This window comes from Rhineura floridana, chromosome 4, assembly GCF_030035675.1.
Source record: "Rhineura floridana isolate rRhiFlo1 chromosome 4, rRhiFlo1.hap2, whole genome shotgun sequence".
Taxonomy (NCBI): domain Eukaryota; kingdom Metazoa; phylum Chordata; class Lepidosauria; order Squamata; family Rhineuridae; genus Rhineura; species Rhineura floridana.
In genome coordinates this window covers 184000825-184023028 of record NC_084483.1, presented here as the reverse complement: position 1 = coordinate 184023028, position 22204 = coordinate 184000825, and the positions used below count along the sequence as shown (strand labels likewise).

General features: G+C 43.1%; 1 protein-coding gene across 1 annotated transcript in view; it reads right to left on the bottom strand.

The window, feature by feature from the left end:
• EPAS1 (endothelial PAS domain protein 1) overlaps positions 1–11002 on the bottom strand; it is a 191575-nt gene extending 180573 nt beyond the window's left edge. The window contains exon 1 of the mRNA XM_061625432.1: positions 10391–11002. Coding sequence (XP_061481416.1) covers positions 10391–10416 — 26 coding nt within the window. The 5' untranslated portion in view covers positions 10417–11002. The remainder of the gene's footprint in view (positions 1–10390) is intronic.
• Between the last annotated feature and the right edge of the window lie 11202 nt (positions 11003–22204).

The following is a 22204-nucleotide window of genomic DNA, read 5'->3' as shown; positions in this document are numbered from 1 at the left end:
GTGGAAATGGGTAAATTGGGGGAGGGGAAAAACAATATTTTCCCATAGGTCTGGAAATATATGAGGTTCCTTGTTAACAGTTGTGATGTTCCTGCTTATAGTGTAAATATGGTAAGTGCTGTTTATATAGAAGACATATGGTAAGTGGAGTTAAAGAGGAGGGGGGAGTACATGAGCAGTAGAATGCTGGATGATTGGCTGAGCATTTGAATGGCTGGGAGTATAAATGGAAGAATGACAGTTGCATCTGGGTGGAGGTCAGGAGTGTGGAGAAAGAGGGACTTGGAGTTCTGATTAATAATGAGTCAAGTACAAAACAGGAATAGATGAAACCATACGCTTGTGAAACATTCTAAAACTAATCTTGTTATTTCTGATATTTAATAAATACTTATTTGGTTTACCAAAGGCCTAATCCTTGGCTGGGGGATATACATACCAGAAGGGAGGGCAAGGTAATTACCAAGGCTGAACAGAAACAGTATCTAATGGTGGCAGCAGTGAAGGGAGGAATAATAACAATTCAAGTATCCAGAGCAACCCAGAGTTGTATGCGTTATCTATAAAGATACAAGGGGGTTGGGAACAGCATAAGCACGCAGTCACAAAAGTAACCAGCTAGAGAGAGACTCAGGCAAAGTCTCTGGGAGTATTGGTTATAGGACGTGACTGGTGGTGCTGCCTAGCAGGGGGATCTAGTGAGATCTGTGCTAGAGCGGAGTGAGAAACCATATAAAGGACGGTCCGGACTGGTGGTATCCCTGGTGGTGCCTAGTGAAAGGCAGTAGCCACAAGCAGGTGGGAACCTGACAGGGAGAACCAGGGAAGGACGTCACAACAGTCCTGTGTGGCACCATTAACACTAACCAATTCAGGTTACATAGAATTCAGTGAGGCCTTATCTCTGAGTAGCGTATGGTTATTCTGACATAAATCCACACTAAAAATTGTGACAGCTGGGACCCACTCTGAACCAACACTTAGGTACTAAATATTAATAAAACTGTAATGTTTAAGTGTTCACTGTGTCTTTGCAAAGGAGGAGGATAGGGAGAGAACCAGATCAGGTAGAGGCACACAACTTTTTGGCTAGCAGAGAAGCAACTGTGGCAGCAGGATTCCTTCTGAACCAACCTAAGGCTGCAGTCTATTACACTCGTACCTGGGAGGAAGTCCCACTGAACTCAATGGAGCTTACTACTGAGCAGACATGTATTGGATTGCAGCCTAAGACATTTTTCACAGTTTAGTTAGGTGCTAACTATTTGTAAAACTGTAATACTTAAGTGGCTACTGTATCTTTACAAGTGGGGATGGTGAGAAAACCAGAACAACTTGGCCACACCCCTGGAACCTCTCAGCAATCCCACCAGATCTAGTAGGCACCAGCCACCACTGTATACATGCTTACTTGGGAGTCAGTCCCATTGAACTCAGTGGGACTTCCTTCTGAGTAGAGATGTATAGGATTCCACTGCTAGTTTTAGGACCACCAAAAGAAGCAGATGTCACTCACTGGCATTTTCTGACTCACTGCTGCAGGATCAGATATTCCATTTACTTACACGAACATTGATTTCCAATACCTTGTGTTCCAAATTAATGTTTTCATGAAGACACAGAAAAAAGAGTATTGTCAACATTCAGCAGGGAGACAAAGCAAAAACACTCCAGACAAAATTTGCATCACTGCATGTTTAAAAACCCAAAATAATATTTGTTCCTAATAGACAAAACAAGAAGATCTCCTTGGCCTTGTAAACTCTTTCAGCAATAGAAACAAAATGGTTAATTACTTTTGAGAGTATACCAGGAGTCTGACTAAGTGAAAAACCAAGACCTTTCAAGAATTCGGCTAAAAAAATGTTCTCGGAACATTGGAACATTGTGCCTAAGGAGAAAACAGGAAATCTGTCCTAACGAGATCTGGGGACATCTGGACATTTTAGTTTGGAACAGCAGCAGTGGACAACATTAAGAATCACACACACAGTGCAGTCCTATTAATATTATAAAGCTCCCTCCCATGGGAAATAAGACAGCTCTCCCTTTTTACCTGCATTCAAGAAACATGTGAATACTTTTTTTTTTAATCCAGGCTTTTGGTTGATAGTTCTAACACGTTTTTATTCATTGGTTTTAACTACCATCTCTAATATGTTATTCACTAATAGGCAAAAGAAAAACCTTGCAGTTTAGGAATGAACCTATGGCCAACAGATATTTCTATCAAACTTTAAAAAGCAGGGAAATTGGGCGGCTATAGTGAATGCACCAGGGGAGCAGACCTGACCTCCTCTCTGAGATATTGGACTGCCCTACAAATTTGTCAAAATGCAAACACCATTTGGGTTGGTCTTTCACAGTCCAATCCACTTGCTGTGTAGCTTGGAAGAATTTGGTAATATGTGCCTCTGAGCATATGGTGACTGGTGGCAACACGTGCAACCAGGACCATATCTTCAAAGATGGAGAATTACATTTTTTTGTATTTTGTTGGTGGTTTGTTGATATGTAAATCAGACATATTTAAAGTGACCATCTGAACTATATCAACTGTTTTAATAATGTTGCTTCCTCCCTGCTTAAATAAGATCAGCACAGCACAATTCTTGTTTCTATTATTTGGGCTGATTGCAGGTGTTGCCACCACTCACCATATGCTCACAGGCACATCTTACCAAATTCTACCAAGCTACACAGGAAGTGGATTGGACTGTGAAAGACCAACCCAAATGGTGTTTGCATTTTGACAAATTTGTAGGGCAGTCCAATATCTCAGAGAGGAGGTCAGGTCTCCTGCTCCCCTGGTGCATTCACTATAGCCGCCCAATTTCCCTGCTTTTTAAAGTTTGATAGAAATATCTGTTGGATATAGGTACATTCTTAAACCATAAGGTTTTTTCACCTGTTAGTGAATTTCTCTGCTTTTTAATCTAAAGTAAAGGTAAAGGTGTCCCCACACTTGTAGTGCAAGTCGTTTCCAACTCTTAGGGTGATGTCTTGCGACGTTTACTAAGCAGACCATATATATGGGGTGGGATTGCCAGTTCTGCCCCGGCCTTTCTTTACCCCCCAGCATATGCCGGGTACTCATTTTACCGACCACGGATGGATGGAAGGCTGAGTGGACCTTGACCCCTTTTACCGGAGATTCAACTTCCTCCTTTTGTTGGAATCGAACTCCGGCCGTGAGCAGAGCTTTGGCTGCGTTACCTAGGAGGTAAGAAATGTGATCCTTTGCAATTTTGCTGAGAATGGATTATCTGCATGCTTATCGAGTTCAATGGGATTTACTCTCCTGTAATCATGCTTAAGATAGGTGAAACTGACTGAGGGGGGAGGGGAGGAGGATGAAGGTCAAGGGGATGGGAGGAGGAAGGGAGGAGGAAGGAGAGAGGAGAGGGTCAGGGCAGAGGGGAGGTGGAGGGACAGGCAGGTCTGATCATTTGCACACTTATTGAGTTCAATGGGATTTACTCAAGTGCAATCATGCTTAGGATAGACATGTAGCCTCCCACCCAAATTTAAACCGAAGCTGTCCCTGGCCACATCCACACCAGGCCTTTATTTCACTTTAAACAGTCATCCCCAAAGCTTTCCCCAAAGAATCCTGGGAAGTGTAGTTTGTGAAGGGTGGTGGGAGTTGCTAGGAGATGCCCTAATCCCCTCACAGAGCTACAATCCCCAGAAGAGGGGCTGACTGTAAAACCACTCTAGCCACTGGAGTTCTGTCAGGGGAATAGGAGTCTCCTAACAATTCTTAGCACTCTTCACAAGCTACACTTCCCAGAATTCTTTGGCGGAAGCAATGGCTGTCTAAAGTGAAATAAAGATCTGGCGTGGGTGTGGCCCCCTGATTAGCCAAACCAAACAGCTGTGAGTCTGGCTTTTAGAACACTGACAGTTGGTTCTCACTGAGTATGCCAATGCTTATCATCAACTCCAATGTTAAATTTCTTAAATTAATTAAAAATCAGCCAGGCATTTTTTTAAACTTTTGAATGGCAGAAGGTGAAAGTCAGAGTATGGGGCAAGGTCAGCAATACAGGGAATACAAGGATTACAGGTACTCTGTGAACATGGCTGATTTTTAATTAATTTCAACAAATTATGAGACCACTGACAAAAAAAAGTCCAACAGGAGTCTGGATTTTTTTCTCTTGTTTTACACTTTGAACTCTTGATTCTCTGAGTGTCTTGTGTATTGCCATGAAAACTTAGCAAGCGTTTCTGAGTCCAAGACTACAAGTTTTGTAAAGTTTTGTTTTGAAATGAGCTTATGGGAAGCAGCAGAATAGCTGGGAGATATTTTCAATTCAACACTGTGGAATGTGAAAAATCCATGGTGGCTATAGTATACAGCCACTCTTGTGGCTGTATAATAATATTGCTTTGAGTTGTAATTCATGTAATCTTATATTTGTGAGCTGCTCTGGTCTCTCTCTGGGGAGGAAGGGTAGGTTATATGTTTGAGATAGGTAAGTAGGCAGGTAGATAATGCTTACTCAAAAGTGCACAATGGCTGAGTTATCAGAATGAGGTGGGAAGGAACAGGATGGTGGGGAGTTTTAAACATCCACTCCCAGTGATCTCCCCACCCCCTTGCTCAGCAGATAAAATCTAGCAGCAGCAAAAAGGGTGGTGTGGTTTGTGGTCTAGGTACAGAGATTTGTGGCTTGTATGTGGAACAGGTATATGTGGCCATGCCCACTTTGTCACATTCACTTTTGAGTTGGCCACACGCAGCAGTGGCATGCAGCGCCCAGAGGGTGGGCCTGAATTAATGTGGTCCTCACACCAAAAAACATTCCACACCTCTAGTGTAAAGGGCTACAGCCAGGGCTGTATATACTCCATACATTATTGTAAAGCACATTTAAAGCATGTGACGCCCCCCAAAGAATACTGGGAACAGCAGTTTACTCCTCACAGAGTTGTAATTCCCAGCACCCCAACAAACTACAGTTCCCAGGATTCTTTGGGGGAACATGCTTTAAATGTATAGTGTGTATGCAGCCTTAATGTTATTTGATCTTAAGTTTTCATTTGACGACCTGTACAGTAGAATATTTTATTCTACAACAGAAAAACTTTGTTGGGACACCAAGATCACACTTTCTGGCATCCACATAAGCTCTTGAACAGGCACAGTAACCCCCAGTGCCCCCAGTGGAGGACACCTCATGAATTCTTCTCATACTGTGAAAATTACCCCTTAATTTTTCAGAATTTTGATCTGGTAGTTTTGCACTACAGAGTACATTTTCTTCTGTGTAGATTAAAACCTTGAACAGTCTCTATCCATTGCAGTATCTTACACTTGTAAAAAGAACTTAACTGATGCAAAGGTCCTACAGATCCCAATGAGCCCATAATTTAACAACCAAGGCTACAGGATATATGTGTCAGACTCATATTTAATGCAAACAAAATATTAAATTGTTCTGAGAACTGTAGTGTATATTCTAGGGTCACAACTATAAAGGAGGTTATCTGGCATCTGTAATAATCCCAGCTGTTGAGCCATATCCCACAATTACCCCACAAACATTATTCAAGCACTTTTCCTTCAACAACTGTAAAAATCCTTCTAGCAATATTTTTTTTAAAAAAAGACAAAATACTAAATGGTTAACACCTCCCTGTCTTAACCATATCAACTTAATTGTCACACTGTTAAATCATAAGAGTTTTTCACCATGCTGGTGACATGTACCCCCCCCCCGCATGGCTAGGTCATTCAGTGATTATTTTTCCTTCCTTCACTCTGACCCTCTCCAACACACATTTGTTTGTTACATTCACTAAATGTATCACACTCTGGAGGGGACGGGTTGAACACCATGAACATTCAATTGCCTTATTGTTGAGGGATACATGGCATTTTTGTTGAAGAATATATCACGGATGAGGTGACACAGATCAAAGGGAAAAGTTTTACATATTTTATACCCCATGGTATCAGGCATAACTTTTTTCACACAACGCATAGTTAAACTCTGAAATTTGCTCCCACAAGAGGCAGTGATAGCCACCATCCTGGATGGCTTTAAAACAGGCTTAGACAAATTAATTGTGGCTACTAGCCACAATGGCTATGTTTTACCTCCACTGCTAGAAGAAGTATGCTTCTGAATGCCAATTGCTGGAAACAGTGGAGGGCTGGGAGAATGCTGTTGGGCTCAGGTTCTGCTCGTGGGCTTCCCATGAGCATCTGGTTGGCTGCTGTGAGAAAGGACGTTGGACCAGATGCGACACTAGCCTGATCCATCAGGCTTTTCTTACGTTTTTAAAAACCCTAATGCAATGGAAGGTTAAATATTCAATGCATGGAAACCAGAACCAGAACCAAACGTAGCATGACCTTTACACTCTGTACCCTTCCTCATTTGAAACTATAAAGTCTGCCCCTCCAAAACATCCGACAGACCTACACCGATAATGCCACATTCTCATGCATGTGGTTTACATAGGGTAAGAGGATCTTGATTTCGGGTTTGCTCTAAGCCTCTGGGAATCTCTGCACAGACCTATATTTCCCCCCCCCCCCGGTTGTATGTGTATGTATACACATGAGCCCTCCCTGAAAAGCCACCAAGATCATCAAAAAGGCAGATTTCTTTAAGGCTCCAATGTACACACAAGGCTCCAGTGTGTACAGAGCTCCATATAAGCCATATGAACTGCCTCACTCTCTTCCACACATGCATTTCCTGACTATAAAAAGAGAATAGAGTAGTACCTCATCAGTTGTGCTGGATCAGTCGCTATGCATCTCACAAGCTCTCTCTATAGCTGAGGGTTACCTTTCTGTTATTCGTGGTTAATTCAATGTTTCATTGCAAATTGAAAGCTTCTACCAATAGAAGCCAGCCCAATAAAAAGATACAAACTTTTTTTTTACTATCTAGTAACAAACCATACAAGATAAGCATAAACAAAATGTGAAGTCCTAGGTCAGAACTACTGGAAAATATATTTTAACAGAGACAGCTCTCTACTAGTGTTCTGGACCTAATCCAGCACCAGGATATGATCCACCCAGTGCTGAGCACTTTTAAATCTTATGGAAGTCAATGGAAAATATTAATTTTGGATGAATTTCCCCCCAGATTTATATTTTCAGGGATTGATACACAGGGTAATCTACGTACATAAAATTGCACTTAACTGGTGCTTAACTTTCCCAGTTAAATATTGAGGCTTTCAAAGTGCTTAACTTTGGTGGGATCACACCCTGGAATTCCTCATAATTAAAATGAAAACACAACATCAAACTAAGATGACTTAGGAGGAACAGCCACTAAATTCAATGTGAAATAAGGTTGGGTGAAATTGTCACACGACATTTACACGTCACACCTTTGTAGCCTGTGTTGAATAATAATAATACTATTGAACGCTCTGGTTTAATATTTTGGTGTGACAGAGGATAAGAGATCGAGCTGTGAACTGGGAAGTCTCCGGTCCAAATCTGCCTCTGCCCTGTGCATACCAGGTGACTCTCCCTATTCTCGTCTGCAGTATGGGTACCAAAAACACAGATCACAACACAGACAGGGGCGTATGGTATGTATCATTCAGAATGTACACAGAGGTCAGAAAAGTGCAATACAAATCTGAAGTATGAATATTTCAACCCGTTGCAGACATTTATGGGGGGGGGGGACTCTACCTCCTCAACTTCACCTTCAAGTGTGGCAGGATAGCTAAAAATGGATTAAACTGGGTAAACTACAGTGAGAATGAGCCTGAAGTGTGGATAGCACACTACAGCTGGGAATGAAGAAGCATCTTCGTTGACACAAGCTATTAAAGAGGATGAGCTGTTAAAATTCCTCCTTTGCACAATCGGCAACTAGTAATGAGGGGAGATGGCGTCAAAAGAGCGGCTGGAGAGTTGATCTGATGAGCCACGGACGAAGCGGGAAGAGGGTGGCGGTTGTGCAATCCGAATTCACCCTTTAACCTCCTGGGAAGCTACCGGACCTTCCCACCCCTACCCCTCACCAAAAGCAGATCGACTCGAGTTTAACTGCCAAGCAGAGCTCACTGGCGCGCTTTGAAGCAGCATTCAGCCTATCCCAGACCGGAACCTCAAAACCTCGGTGGGGGTGGGGGGCGCCTTTCTACCGAACCGATCCCTCCCTGCCTGATTTTTTTCTTTTCTCGATGATGAACACTCCGCTCAATTCACGTGATCTCCTGCTTTAGAAGGAGGATTCTTGAATGCCGACTCTCTTCAAACTAACCCAGTCCAGAAACGCACCCCCCAAAACAAAACCCCACTCCTGAATCCTTTTCAGGAATTAGCCACCGATTACATACAACCGCAGCGCTTGGTGGTGAATATGGGCAAAGGAGCATGTGATGGATCAGGGGTGCCATTGGGGAAGGCCTTGGGGCGGGGAGTCCAGAGCCCCACTTTGAAGGATGAGCAGGACACAGCCTCAAACGCAACAGGGGATGGCTTACAACCGGGGTCGTCAACGTGGTGCCCTCCGCCCCAGATGTTGTGGACTCCAACTCCTATCAGCCTCAGCCAGCATGGCCAATAGCCAGGGCTGATGGAAGTTGGTGTCCAAAACATCTGGAGAGCACTGCGATGCCTACCTCCGGTGAAGTAAGGGAAGTGATACAGGTCACCATCTAAAGAGGGCTCACCCGTAAGACCATTCAGTCCAGAGTCTAAAATTACATAACTGCACCACTATACGTGATGGCCATTTACTCGCCATTCCAACTGACTGGGGGACGACGACGACCCTATTCGTTAAACTAGGTAATACTTTGGAGAAAGGATCTTCTGAGAGGGAGTGGGTCGGAGCGAGCAGGCAGTTACATCCTGCGTTGCAGCTTCTTAGGATGTCTCCCAAGTTACGTTACTCCAGCCTCTAGAAAATCTTCCGTGGGACTGAGAACAGGTCTGATAAACTCCCATTTAATTTTTAGGCGGTCGATTCTATTAGCAGAATTCTCACTTTACATCTCACTCACACACACAGACACACCCCACGGGTGGACACCAAAAAAGAATATGGTAGTCCCATTTTCTGTCACTATACACAAATACATCCCAGGTTATATTTTAACTGGCTCTCTAACCCCCCTACCGGGGTGGTGGAGGAGGAGATGATCTTTAGATGTCTCTCTCAGTCTAGAATTACAGTAGCCCAACAGGAAAAGAGGTGATGCGGCGAGGAGAGAGAATATCAAGGACACTGAGTTTTAGTAGTTTGAATAGGGATCTTTTTCGGAGCTCTCTGGAGAAGGCAAATAATCCCTTTCCGCCTCCAAAACATACACATACAAACTCCCTGAGGCGCAGATATTACCCTCCAACGTCTACCAATTCAAGATCGGGACCGTTCCTTAGCTTTAGTGGCAGCAAACCGCTTTCTTGGGTAAGTTGGCCACTGTGAGAACAGGATGCTGGACTAGATGGGCCACTGGCCTGATCCAGCAGGCTCTTCTTATGTTCTTATGTTCTTAAGTTTTTGGATCCGCTAAGCGTCCAAAAACAAAAGCCTAGTCCAAGAGCTGGAAGTTGAACCCTTCAAAAGTACACAGATCTGGGAACGACAAAACAGTCACAGAACCCGGAGAGAAGCCAAGAAGTAAATGGGTTCACGCCGCAATCTGAGTGAATGGATTCAGTCATTCCCAAAACACTAGAGTGAGATCCTGCCAAAATTAAACGCTTCCACCTCCTATTGATTCCAAGGGCAGAGTTGAGCATGTGTTAAGCCTTTCACCCCTTGACGCGATCTAAACAAATATGGTGTTGTTTTTTTTAAATAGTATTACAATCCAGCTAAAGTGCCCTTAGGTCTTGTAGATTTCAGGGCATGTGAGCACGTGTTTAACGAACTTTTGCCGTTAAAAAACAAGGGGATCTAAAAGTGCTCAACTCTGACTGTATCATGCTCATCATTTTAAAAAAAGATAAAACTGTAAACATTCAGGAGCTAATCGTACATAATTCTAAAGTGTGTAAAGTTGATATGTGCAATATATTTATTAATATAACACAGACACACACACCCCTGCAATCCCAAAATATGTTTAAGGGACCACCCTTCATAAAATAGATGTCCATTATATCAAATCGGCACTGAGGCATTCCCGTCCAAGAAGCTTAATAGCAACATTAAGTTTATTATTATTATTACTACTACTACTACTACTACTACTACTACTACTACTACTAGCCCGAGAAGGGCAACTTTGCAACAGCATCCCCACCATTTTCACTGCACAGGGAGGACAAAAAGTTTTTTGGTTTTTTTAGTATGCGTGTATTTAGGTTGTGAAGAGGGAGAGGTTGTTTTTCAGGTGCGTGCATCCGTTCCCTCCGCCCCATCTCGTCGCCCCTTCCTCCTCTTACCGCTTCTTTTCCTTTTCAGCTGTCATCCTGGAAGCTGCGGCGGCTCCTGTCGATTCCCCCTGTGGTTAGTTAACCCAAGCACAAGGGAAGGCAGAAAGGCTCCCGTAGGCGTCCTGTCTTGGCAAGGGCAGTGTAGTCGCACACGGATCCAGGCAGGGGGCCTGGCTTGGGTGGGTGGGAAGGTCCCTGGAGGCCTTTGATAGGTGCAGGCTGGGCTGGGCTGGGCTGTTGTGCTCTCGCTCTCTCGCCTCTCCTGCGCTCCTTTCAGTCGGGCAGGTTCCCTGGCCGCGAAGAGGCCCCTTATTGCGCGCTCCTCGCAAACGTGCCGAAAGACGATCAAGAAGAAGGACTCGCCGTCACCCCAGGCTGCAATCCCGGCCAAGCCACCCCTGAGCTGACCATACAGTCTCAGGACACTGCCGAGGATTGTATAGCCCGCTCAGGGGAGAAAAGTGGCAGCGAGCGTCCGCTTGTGCTTTCCCTCTCCTCGCGCTCTCGGGATATCTGAGGGGGCAGCGGCGCGTCCAGGGCTCCCTTTAAAACGTCAAGCCTTGGCCGGGAGCTCCGAGGGGCAGTCTCAAGGCTCTCGAGCCGCAGGCTCCGGCTCCAGCTGGAGCTGCCGACCGTTCGCCGTCCAATGGACGAGCGAGGCGCTCGGCTCTCGGCCCGCCTCCTTTCCCTTCCTCCCCGCCCGTCGAGCAAGTTTCTCTTACTAGTTGAGAGGAGGTGAGCAGAGTAAGTTAGTAGCGCTGGCAGCGGCAGCGGATGAGCCGGAGAGAGGGAGACCGCATAGAGCCGTCATCGCCGGGCTTGATTGGAACCCCAGGAGCTATCTGCTGGCGCCCCGGAAAGGGGTGTCAACGCCTGGCACATGTGACGTATGGAGGGAGAGGAAAGGAAATGGGCAATGACACTGAACATTTAGGGAGCCTTTAAGATGCTATCAGAATCGGTCTCGCCAGGGCCAGGCTATTGTGGCGGCGGGGGAGGCTCTTGATGGCATGCCTTCAACCTCCTCGCCTCCGCCAGCGGGCAGGACCCGGGTCAGCCGCCCATCATGCTCTTGTGTCACATCCACACCCTTTATTTTAAAACACGTGGCTTGCCCCAGAGAATCTCCTGAGTTATAGTTTCCTCCACGGGGAGCTACAGTTCCCGGCATCCTTAACAAACAACAGTTCCCAGGATTCTTTGGGGAGGAGTCATGGGCTTTGCACCTCCCAGAGGGAGACAGCATGCAAGGGAAGGCAGTGGTAGTTGCTCTTGGCTCATTTGTTTGGGTGGATGAATTAGGGGCAGCTGCCCTGTGCCTCCCACCCTCTGAGATGGGGCGGTGGGAGGAATCAGAGAAGCAGAAAATAGCCAGTAGCCATGATGGCTATGTTTTATCTCTGCTGTATGCCTCTGAATACCAATTGCTGAGACTCAAAAATAAGGACAGTACTATTGTGCTTACTTCCTGTTTATGGGCTTCCCACAGGCATCTGGTTGGCCACTGCAAGAACAGGATGCTGGACTAGATGGGCTTTGGGCCTGATCCAGCAAAGTGGTTCTTACGTTCTTATGAATAAGGGCCCACCTCCCCAAGGGACCAAAATCTCCTAGGGGGCCCTCCGGCAATAGAGCGATGGCTGCTCAACCTCAGTGGTAGCTGGTCAGGATTCAGCACCTGTGGCTTAGACTGGCTGCCCATTGCTGCAAACTCTGGATCCAAGCTCTGATCCTCAGGAACACTCTGTAAAAAGTGGGTGTCTTTTGGGAACTGGTGTGCTCTAGTGAATAGAGTGTGGGATGTAGATTAGGAGAGCCTCCAACTAGAGCACTTAAATCATAGACTACCCGTTTCTGAGCCCAGTTCAAAGTGTGGGCCCTAAGAACATAGGAAGCTGCTTCGTACTCATACTATTAACCTGTGTACCTCAGTGTTGTCTCTGCTGACTGGCAGTAGCTCTTCAGGGCTTCAAGACAGGCCTTTCACTGCCCTACTTGGAGACGCTGGGGATTGAATCTGTGTACAAATTATGTGCTCTACCACAGAGATATGGACTTTGCTCGAAATGGTCCAGGACTAGGACAACTTTATGGGCCACGTTCCCATGCAGTCAGATTTGAAACAGAAGCCATGTGCTATGTAAAGGGCAGTTGGGGGTGGTCATGAAGGTACTATGGAAGCATTCTGTAAAGAGGGCCTGCTAGCTTCTATCATTATTATTATTTTATTCATTTATATCCCAACTTTTTCCTAGAACTGGGACTCAAGGCAGCTTACAAAAATTTAAATGAATTCAGTCAAAAACATAAAATATACAGAAGTTATAATTAAAATGTAATTAAACTATAATATTAAAACCATTTAAAACAGCAATTAAGAAAAACACAAAATACAATTCAGTAAAAAGCACTGCTTTTTTTTGCTGAGTAACAAAGATTTGCCTTAATCCACAGACAATTGGGGGGGATGCGTAAATTAATTTTTGTTCCCTTGCCAGTTCTCTGTCTAGTGCTATTATCGCAGCTTATAAATATAGTACATATTTATTTGGGGGTTTGTGTATTCATTTATTGATTTACTGAAAGTATTATCATCCCTCTTTTCCACTGCAATTGCCACTTACAATAGTTATTTTTAAATCAAAATCCAACAGAAATTGAACAATCAAGAGGCACATAGAGAGAGTCAAGTGCAGCAATCGTAAAAACCCAGAGGGACAGCCACAAAAGAAACTTCAACCTGGCAGGACTCCATGACCCAGCACAGCCACAGAAAAGGGTGTCTTAAGTTTTAATGGTTTTATTTTACTTTTTTTTTATAAACCACCCTGAGGATATGATTGATGGGTGATGTAAAAATGCTTTAAAAATAAAGCTAGTATTTTTCCCCATTGGCTGTGCTTCATTGTTATTGTTAGGTGCCTCAAAGGCTTTTGGATGTAAACATAGGTCAAACACTTGTTTTAATAAACAGATAGAATTCCACCTTGGCCACAAAGCTTTCCTGGTGACCTTGAGCAGGTAACTTTTTCCAGACTAACCTACCTTGCAAGTTTTATTGGGCGTATTCAACAAAAAAGCTGTGCTAGCATGAAGGTTAATGCTATGGGATTTCCTCTGCATGGGCCCAGCTGCACTCCCAGATCTGTTCTGGAGGGTTGAGGGAAACCCCATAACAGATTTAGGGGGTATGCACGCAGGCAGAGGAGAGAGGGAGATTCTGTTGCACAAGGAGAAATCCTTATGCTGATGGAATTATCTGCTTAGCGCTACGTTGAATGCAATCCACTGTTTATTTACTTACATCATTTTTATCCTGCTCTTCAGTCAAAAAGATTCCCAGAGCAGCTTACAGATCATTAAAAAAAAAAAGATCCACATAGCTCAATATTGTCTATACTGACTGGCACTGGCTCTCCAGGGTTTCAGACAGGAGGCTGTACCAACCCTTCCTGGAGACACTGGGAATTGAGCCCAGGACCTTCAAAGCAAATGTTCTACCACTGAGCTACAGCCGTTCCCCTAAGAGACTGGACACAAAAGGAAAAGGAGATGGGGAAGGACGAGGGAAAAAGAAAACTCGGGCACCACTTCTTGAAGTTACAAAGCTTGTATGAGGATAAAAGGGGAGGACCCCATATGCTGCCCTGAGTTCCTTGAGTAAAGTGGTGTAAAATAATATACAAATATTTATTTATTTATTATTTATTATCTTTATTTTTCTCCCGCCCTTTTCTCAAAATTGGAACTCAAGGCAGCTTACAGATAAAAGTGGATACATATAATAAAAAGATACAAAAATCTGCATTAAGCTAAAATCAACCTGTTTGCAACATTAAAACATTAACATACACTCAAGATACTTAAAAACAATTTAAAAATAGTGCAATTAAAACCAATTAAATATTGGTTATCCCTATGTTGCAACTGGAAGGTTGGAGATGGGAGCCAACTTGGGTATCATGCAATATAAAGTGATAGCTTTCTGGACTGTGCCACTTTAGGCGATATTGTTGCACATAAAAAAAAGCTTGCTGTGTGCAGTAAACTAGCAGAGCGGGGTCTCTGGTCTGCCTGTTTATCACATGCATGGAAACTATCATAATGTACAAAATAGCTGCGAGTCCATTCTCACTAGGAATGGCATGCTGATCAATTGTCCAGTCAAATAAGGCATTGTACGCATTACAGGCTTAAAATGCAGAGAGGCCGGGGTTTTTCCCCCAGCTGCATTTCAATTTTGCAAATCCTGGAACACAGCACTATGCTTGGATGTGTTTCCATAAGCGTGTTGTCCCTGGTTTCCCCACACCTCCACCCATCCCAATTCCTATTGGTGAAGCTTATATCTCTCCATCTCCACCTCCGCACTTGCTGTATCCCAGAAGCTCCACTTCCCTTCCCCACTTCCATGAAACCTAACTGCACCCAGCCTACAGGAGACTCTCTAGGAACTGTTGTCTCTGCGACATGCTGCCATCAAGAAGAAACAGTAAACAGGCTGCTTCTGGTGTGTTGAAGGCTCCCATAAAACAGCTTTTGGACATTGCACGCTCCCCAATTTCCCACACTGCAAGATTAGTGCAAATACAAACAGCAGCATCATTGGCTTAAAGAAGCCTCACACTTCCATTAAACCTAACTGTTACCAACTGTTTACAGGAGCCTCTCTAGGAATGTCTGTGTCTGAATGTTGCCATCTATACCTTCTCTTCCTGCTGACATCAGAGATTTAGGACCATCCCCAAGCAAAGTGTTTCCCTTGTGCACACCTTGGAGTTGTGACGCTTGATCAAATAGTTTTCAGGTCAGAGTGAAGCTGGCTTGGAGGAAAAACGCATCAAAACACAAAATTCCGAATTTGGGGAGAAGAAAGGGGCAGAGTATGGCTAGCATCGTGTTCTCCCAGATTTACAAAATAGAGGTGGAGACGCACTGGAGCCAGCATAACCCGCAAGTGTGTGCATAGCCCAATATTGATTGAACAGTCAACTGGCCACCTACACTTTGACTCTGGTCAAGCATTGTTAAATATTCTACAAAGTCAAGAATGCTACTGTTTTGGTGTCTGCTTACACTTTCTTTCATAATGCTGTCATTGGTTACCAAGAACAGGGGCTTCTTGCCCTGTAGCTAGCAACTGAGAAGGGGGGGGCAAACCTCGCAATGTAGCAAAGCTTCTACTGGCCATCTGCTAGAACTGGAAGCATCTCCAAACAGAAACACAAACAGCCAGCAGGGGCAAAGGTCACGGTTTTGGGCCACCCCTCCTGCATTATTCCATTTTACTTGCTGCACAAACCAGGGAGCGCATGCTCCCCCCCCCATATGAAAGAATGGATTGACTTCAAGTTGATCCCGACTTATGACGATCCTATGAATAGGGTTTTCATGGTAAGTGGTATTCAGAGGGGGTTTACCATTGCCTCCCTCTGAGGCTAGTCCTCCCCAGCTGGCTAGGGCCTGCTCAGCTTGCCACAGCTGCACAAGCCAGCCCCTTCCTTGTCCGCAACTGCCAGCTGGGGGGCAACTGGGCTCCTTGGGACTATGTAGCTTGCCCACGGCTGCACAGGTGGCAGGGCACGTAACCCCTGAGACACTCCCTGTGGGCGTGATCTTTAGCTGGCCCTTGACATTCAGGAGACATAGAAAATAGGTAGCTAATACAGGGTCACCATAAAAGGGCTGTAGGCCATCTGGTCTGCTTAAATTGCACCAGGATCCTGTAAGGCAAGGGTAGGGTCCTCCAGGAAGTTTTATGCCATCACCCATTAGTCTGCAATCCTATTAACCCCATTTATGCAGCAGTAAGATGCATTGAATTGAATAGGATGGAGCAGGCATAATTAGGATTGTGCTGCAGATTAGCCTGTCCCACAAGACTCTTTGTTGGTTTTGCTGCTACAAACTAACATGGCTGCCTCATTGGCAGTTGTACTTAATACTAGTAGTAAACATTAGTAAATGCATAGTAAATAATTTACTAGTACTAGTAAATGCAGAACATTTCACACAGAAGACCTGGGATATCCCTGAGAAGTAGTTTTCTACCTCCCCCATGCTTATAACTCTCGACCATCCTTCCTATCCTCAACAATATTTTTTAATATTTGTCAGGAGGAGGGACATTACTTGCTTCAGTTAATCTCCCTTCTCCTAGTTTCTCATCTCACCCAGCAGCTCATACAACCATCATCTAGTTCCATTGCTAGGAAAAGTTCAAGACATCTTTCAGGGTACTTCCTCACAAAAATACAAATTTATTTATTTATTACACTTACATACCACCTTTTCCTCCATGGAGCCTCCCCGTTTTATCCTCACAACAACCCTATGAGGTAGGTTAGGCTGAGAGACAGCCCAAGGTCACCCAGTGGGCTTCATGGCTGAGTGGGGGTTCAAACCCTGGTCTCCCAGGCAGTAGTCCAGAAAATAGTACAAAGACACCATTCAGGCTGCTATGTAATGCACACTTACTAGCAGCATGCATCTAAAATCTCCAGTGTTCTCACCTAGAAAGGAAATTGATGTTTATTTATTGAATTTATATCCTATTCTTCCTCCTGAAGTAACCCAGGGCTGCAAACACATCAATAAAACAATATAACAACAACAAAAGCATTCTAAAAACAGTTTAAAACATTCTATAATACAATTACAGTTAAAAACATTCTTTCATCCAGTGATGCTGTGCAACACAATGCCAACTGTGGTGCGTTCGGTGCCAAGTGGTACATACTGATTTTTTTATCAGTTCTTTTCTCTGCCCTTCCTTGTAGCATTTTTACAGTGAGTATATTTACTTATTTTATTTATCTTATTAGAGCATTTCTAGCCCATCCTGTCAGCATAAATAGATCATTTGGGGCAGCTTACAGCATATAAACATTGCAAAAATTATTTTGGAAATTTTCTTCATCAGACTACAGTGTAGCATAGGAGAGTCTGCAGTAAGAGAAGGCAGTGATTTATGAATGAGAGTGGAGAGGTCTGTGTGGAAAGGCAGGGGAAATCCCTTCACCAAGACTTTAAATAATGACTCTCTATTTGTTGGTCATTACCAGCATGAGAGTTTCCCAAGTGGTGGAATTTACTAACCATGAATGATTTTGTTAATCAAAGTGTGTCTCTCTCTAGTTTTGGGCTTTCACATTTTTAGCTGACTTTTAGTGCCTATAGCAAGGCATTGCACTCCAAGCAGCTGAAGGCTACAGCAAGCGCTTGCTAGTCCTGTTTTGTTGGAAACAAGAGTTACCCTAAACATCACCTTGCATCTTGCTGTTCTATCTCCAACACATAATTCTGTTGTTTGTGTGCACAAGTACTTCCCTTTCTCTTCTCTTCTGAGCATTTGATGTTTGTGTCCATTTATTTTCACTGCAAAATGTAACACTCTCTCTCACTCTCTCTCCCCCACCCCTGCCACTCCCAATAGTACCTTACTTCTGGTTAGGACATATGTGAGATGTCTTGAGTTTTTCTGTCATTGATGTGGGGGCCTTCAGGAGGATTAAGCATAATGTACCCTTTTATAAATCATGTTCCACCTACAGTATAAAAATTATTTTCATCTTCAAATTCATATCTAAAAAAACAGAGAGATGAAATGCTGCAAAAGAACTTATTTCTAGAAAAAGCCCAATGAATTTTGGTCTGTAGTTATTTTAGGCCTTCATCAAGGGTCAAATCAAAATGTAAAAAGAGTCTGCAGCGATCTCCGATAATACAATCACTTCTTTACATTCACTGACAACTCCCTTGCAGCACCTTGAGATTTCATCTCTCTCTCTTTTAGGGTCATTTTGGTTGCTTACCACTTTTTGCATTTCTTCAGATTAACATTTAACCACTGTGCCCAGAACCGATCCACAATGCTGCTTAAAAAATCAACCCATTAATCACCCCACAAAGCAAACAAACAAACAAAAACCCCATATCTAAAACATTTATGGCATGTTTGGCAGTGATGTGAGCAAGAGCCTTTTCTGTGGCAGTGACCCGATTATTATTTATTTTATTTCATTAAGTTATAAACCACATTCTACATGTGTATCAAGAGGATTTACAAACATGTGAGTAACACATACAGAGGGCTAGGATTTAAATTTCTATAGCATTCCAAATAGGTTCATTCCCATCTCTTCTTTGTTCCACTTTTTCCTCATCCTTCCCCCCAGCTTTAATTTAATTTCACTTAATTTTATATGTATCCTTTCATACACTGTCTTGTGTTGTTCCTGCTCAAATAAAGCAACAGTAAACATCTATAAAAATTCAGTAATTGACTATCCACTGGGAATAACACCACTCAAAACTCTTCTTTGATAAGCAACACCAATTGCTTCCGCTAATCTGCATACATCAATTATTATTATTAGCCTGTAGATCCAGGCAACACTCTCCTCTTCAGGGGAAGAAAGTCACTTGATTAATTACCATCACGGTGGCAACTATTTAATCATTTTATGTATATTTGTTTTTTTAGTGCTTAATGATGTCATACCTTTGGATTAACAGCTCAGTCATCTTTGTAATTTTGCCTTAAATCTTTTAGTAGTGTTGCTATTTGTAATGTATTTAATTACTTTTTTTTTTTTTTGCTTTGGTGTATATTGCCTTGCTGATTTTCAGAAAGGTGCAATGAAAATATTAATAAGCAAATAAAACTTAACAGAGTACTGTACGCACAGAGAAATGAATTAGCATGTTCTATCCAATGTTAGATTAATGTTGTGGTTAGTCAACTAGGTTTCTAAATGCTGTTAGCTCTGAAAAGCTGTCCTTCCATTGCACAGTGTGCATGGTGCGGGAAAAGACTGTTTCATGGGGAGGGGCTGCAGCTCCATGGCAGAACACTTGCTTTGCATGCTTAAATGTCCCAGCTTCCATCCCTGGCTTCTCCAGCTGAAAGGATCAGGCCACAGGTGATCAGAAAAGCCTTTGCCTGAGACCTTGGAGAGTCACTGCCAGTCAGAGTAGACAATACTGAGTGAATGGACAAATAGTCTGGCCTAACAGGTTCCTGTGTAATATTGTGTATTTGTATGGTACCATCACCACCTCATACATTTCAATATTTTCCAGATGAAAACGAATATTCCCACCCTGAGGCTCATTGCCATAGTGCTGGAGGCTTTTCACCAGGCTGTGTAAATTTATTTTGCAATTGCCTGTCCTGCACTGTTGAAAACTCAAACTGTTTTAGTGATTTTGTTTACAGATATAGTAAAAAAAAAAACATTTTCTCCATATTGTTATCAGAAATGAATCTCGTCAGCTGTAGCGTGGTTGAGCACTACATGTGCCCTTCCAGTGCCATCTTGTACATCCACTTACTGTGATAATTGCTCCGCTGTGTTCAATGGAGGTTACTTCCTAGTAAGTGTATATAGGATTCCAGCTGTGGTGTTAATAGATATGCATTTACATGCATGTGGAATTGCAGCTTTTCTGGACCAACAGCAAGTAGAAACTGAGTTAAACAACTGCAACATACATCTAACACAGTGATCTAACATCTAACATGCATGCTGCTTTTATAATTTTGTGGCTTTTAGCTTATTTTTGCATTTATATTTTAATTGCTTTATTCTTTTTCTTTTTTTGCAAACCACTCTCGGACCGGAATATGATTGAAGGGCTATCTAAAAGTACTTGTATCAATTAATTAATTGTAAGTATTTTTATAGCACCTTTCAATCATATTCTCAGGGCAGTTTGCAAAAAGATGCACACAAACCTCACTTCTTAGAAACTTGGCATCATAAAAGCAGCTGAAGCCTAGAGACTGATAACTCTGGAGTCTCACATTGGTGACATTTTCAAAGGTGCCTTCAAAGGCTCCTCCAAAGGGATAGTAGTTGTGTATGTAGCTGGAAGTCTCCAAAGCAACTATCAAAACTGCAGAGGAGTGATAACATTTGGGAGACTAGTGGTCCTTCCAGATGAATGTTTACTGTAAGGATAGGTGTTCTCATGTATGCAAGTTTTTTGCAGCATCCACTTGATGGTGTAGATATCAAAATGCCATCCTGTATTTTCCCCACATTTAATCTGGTTTTGCCGTTTCTGGGGAAAATTTGATAAATTAAAAAAAAAAAACCACGCTGCCAACAGCTGTTTGTGACGTCTCAACAATCCATTTGCAAATTAAGTTCCCATCTGGAAGCATCTTACAATCATGTATAAATTTACAGGGTAATCCTAGCTATGTCTACTCAGAAGTAGGTTCCACCGAATTCCAAGTAAGTGGGGTTAGAACTGCAGCCTTACTCGGCAACCAGCAAGGTATCCTAACTTTTAAAAAATATTTTATGGCACCAGGATGTCTGTGTTGTTGCTGCTGTATTCGCTATGTAGAAAACCTTTAAGCTTTGGATCAAACTCCAGTCAAGTACACATGTCTGTTTCTTACAACCATGATGTATGTGCCATATACAACTTATATATGCAATCATTTGTGACCTTCTCCTTAGGCTGTTTTGCTCTTGTCCTGCAAGCATGATATACACTAAGAATTGTACTTACATGTTTTTCTGTTCCATTAGTGATCTTGTTATATTGGGATGTGTGATCTTTGATGTTTTTGTTTTTATTTCAAAATTCTAAAAAATCCATAAGAAAAAATAGGGACAGTGCAAACTGGGACTCTCCCTGTTAAATAGACAGTCAGATCAGACATTACCAGTATGCTCTGCTTAGTCGTCTGTAGAGAGTCAAACATACTTGCAAAGCAACAGTCTAATCGTATAGTAATAGACTCTAAACAAAGGTAATTTGCAAATATTAACCAGGCTCAGTGTGTGTGTGTGTTAAATTGGGGGTCCCAATTTAGCCCATGGATGATAGAAGAACATAGCAAGATCAAAGAACCAGGTCACTCATTCCCTAGATTAACTGAACTTTGGGTTCTTCATTGATCTGAGCTTCTCTGTATCTGATTCTAGGATAAACACTTGACTTCACAAGCCAGTCAAGTAAAATATTTCAGACAGGCAACACCAAAGGCATACAGCTAAAATCCAGATCATTCAGGCCTGTCTGCCTATATACGGAGCCCCAGAAGTCTTGCTCTGCATGCTTGGATTTCACTTATGCCTTCCAGCAAAGTTAAAAGTGGACTGAGAACAGGAAGAAGTATTGTCAACCCCTGTGCTTATGGTTTTCAAAGGACACCTCCCCTCTGTTGTCCAAAAAGGGTAGGCCAGCATTTTCTGCATTGGTTGAGAATGACCCACAACATCCCCACTGTAACTAAGGGCCCAATGGTCCCTGGGAGGATCTGTCATGGGATATAGATCATATAACCCTCTGACATCAGAGACAGACCTCCAAAATCCAAGAAGAGGATCTGATGTTGGAGTCTATGTCTATAAAACTTAGCCCAAACGACATCAGATCTCCAATGTGGGAATGGAAAAAAAAAGGGTGTGTTCAGGGGCTGGGGGTTAATACACCCCCAAATGGCCAAAAAAAATAAATGGTCACACTCCTGGGTGTGACAAAATGTTTCCCCTTTTGAGAGGGAAAACATTAATATATATATATATATATATAAAGGAATTGCTCTGTCCCCACTTCCAGCCTGTCAGCTTGAGCCCAGCAGAGCTTTGGATAAGGCAAATTTGCTTTCAGAATCCCAAAACCAGAGCTTGGAAAAGTTACTTTTTTGAACTACAACTCCCATCAGACCAATCCAGTGGCCATGCTGGCTGGGGCTGATGGGAGTTGTAGTTCAAAAAAGTAACTTTTCCAAGCTCTGCCCAAAACCACCATCTTAGAATTGCAGCCTTACAGTGAAATCCCATTAGTCTCCGCTCAGAA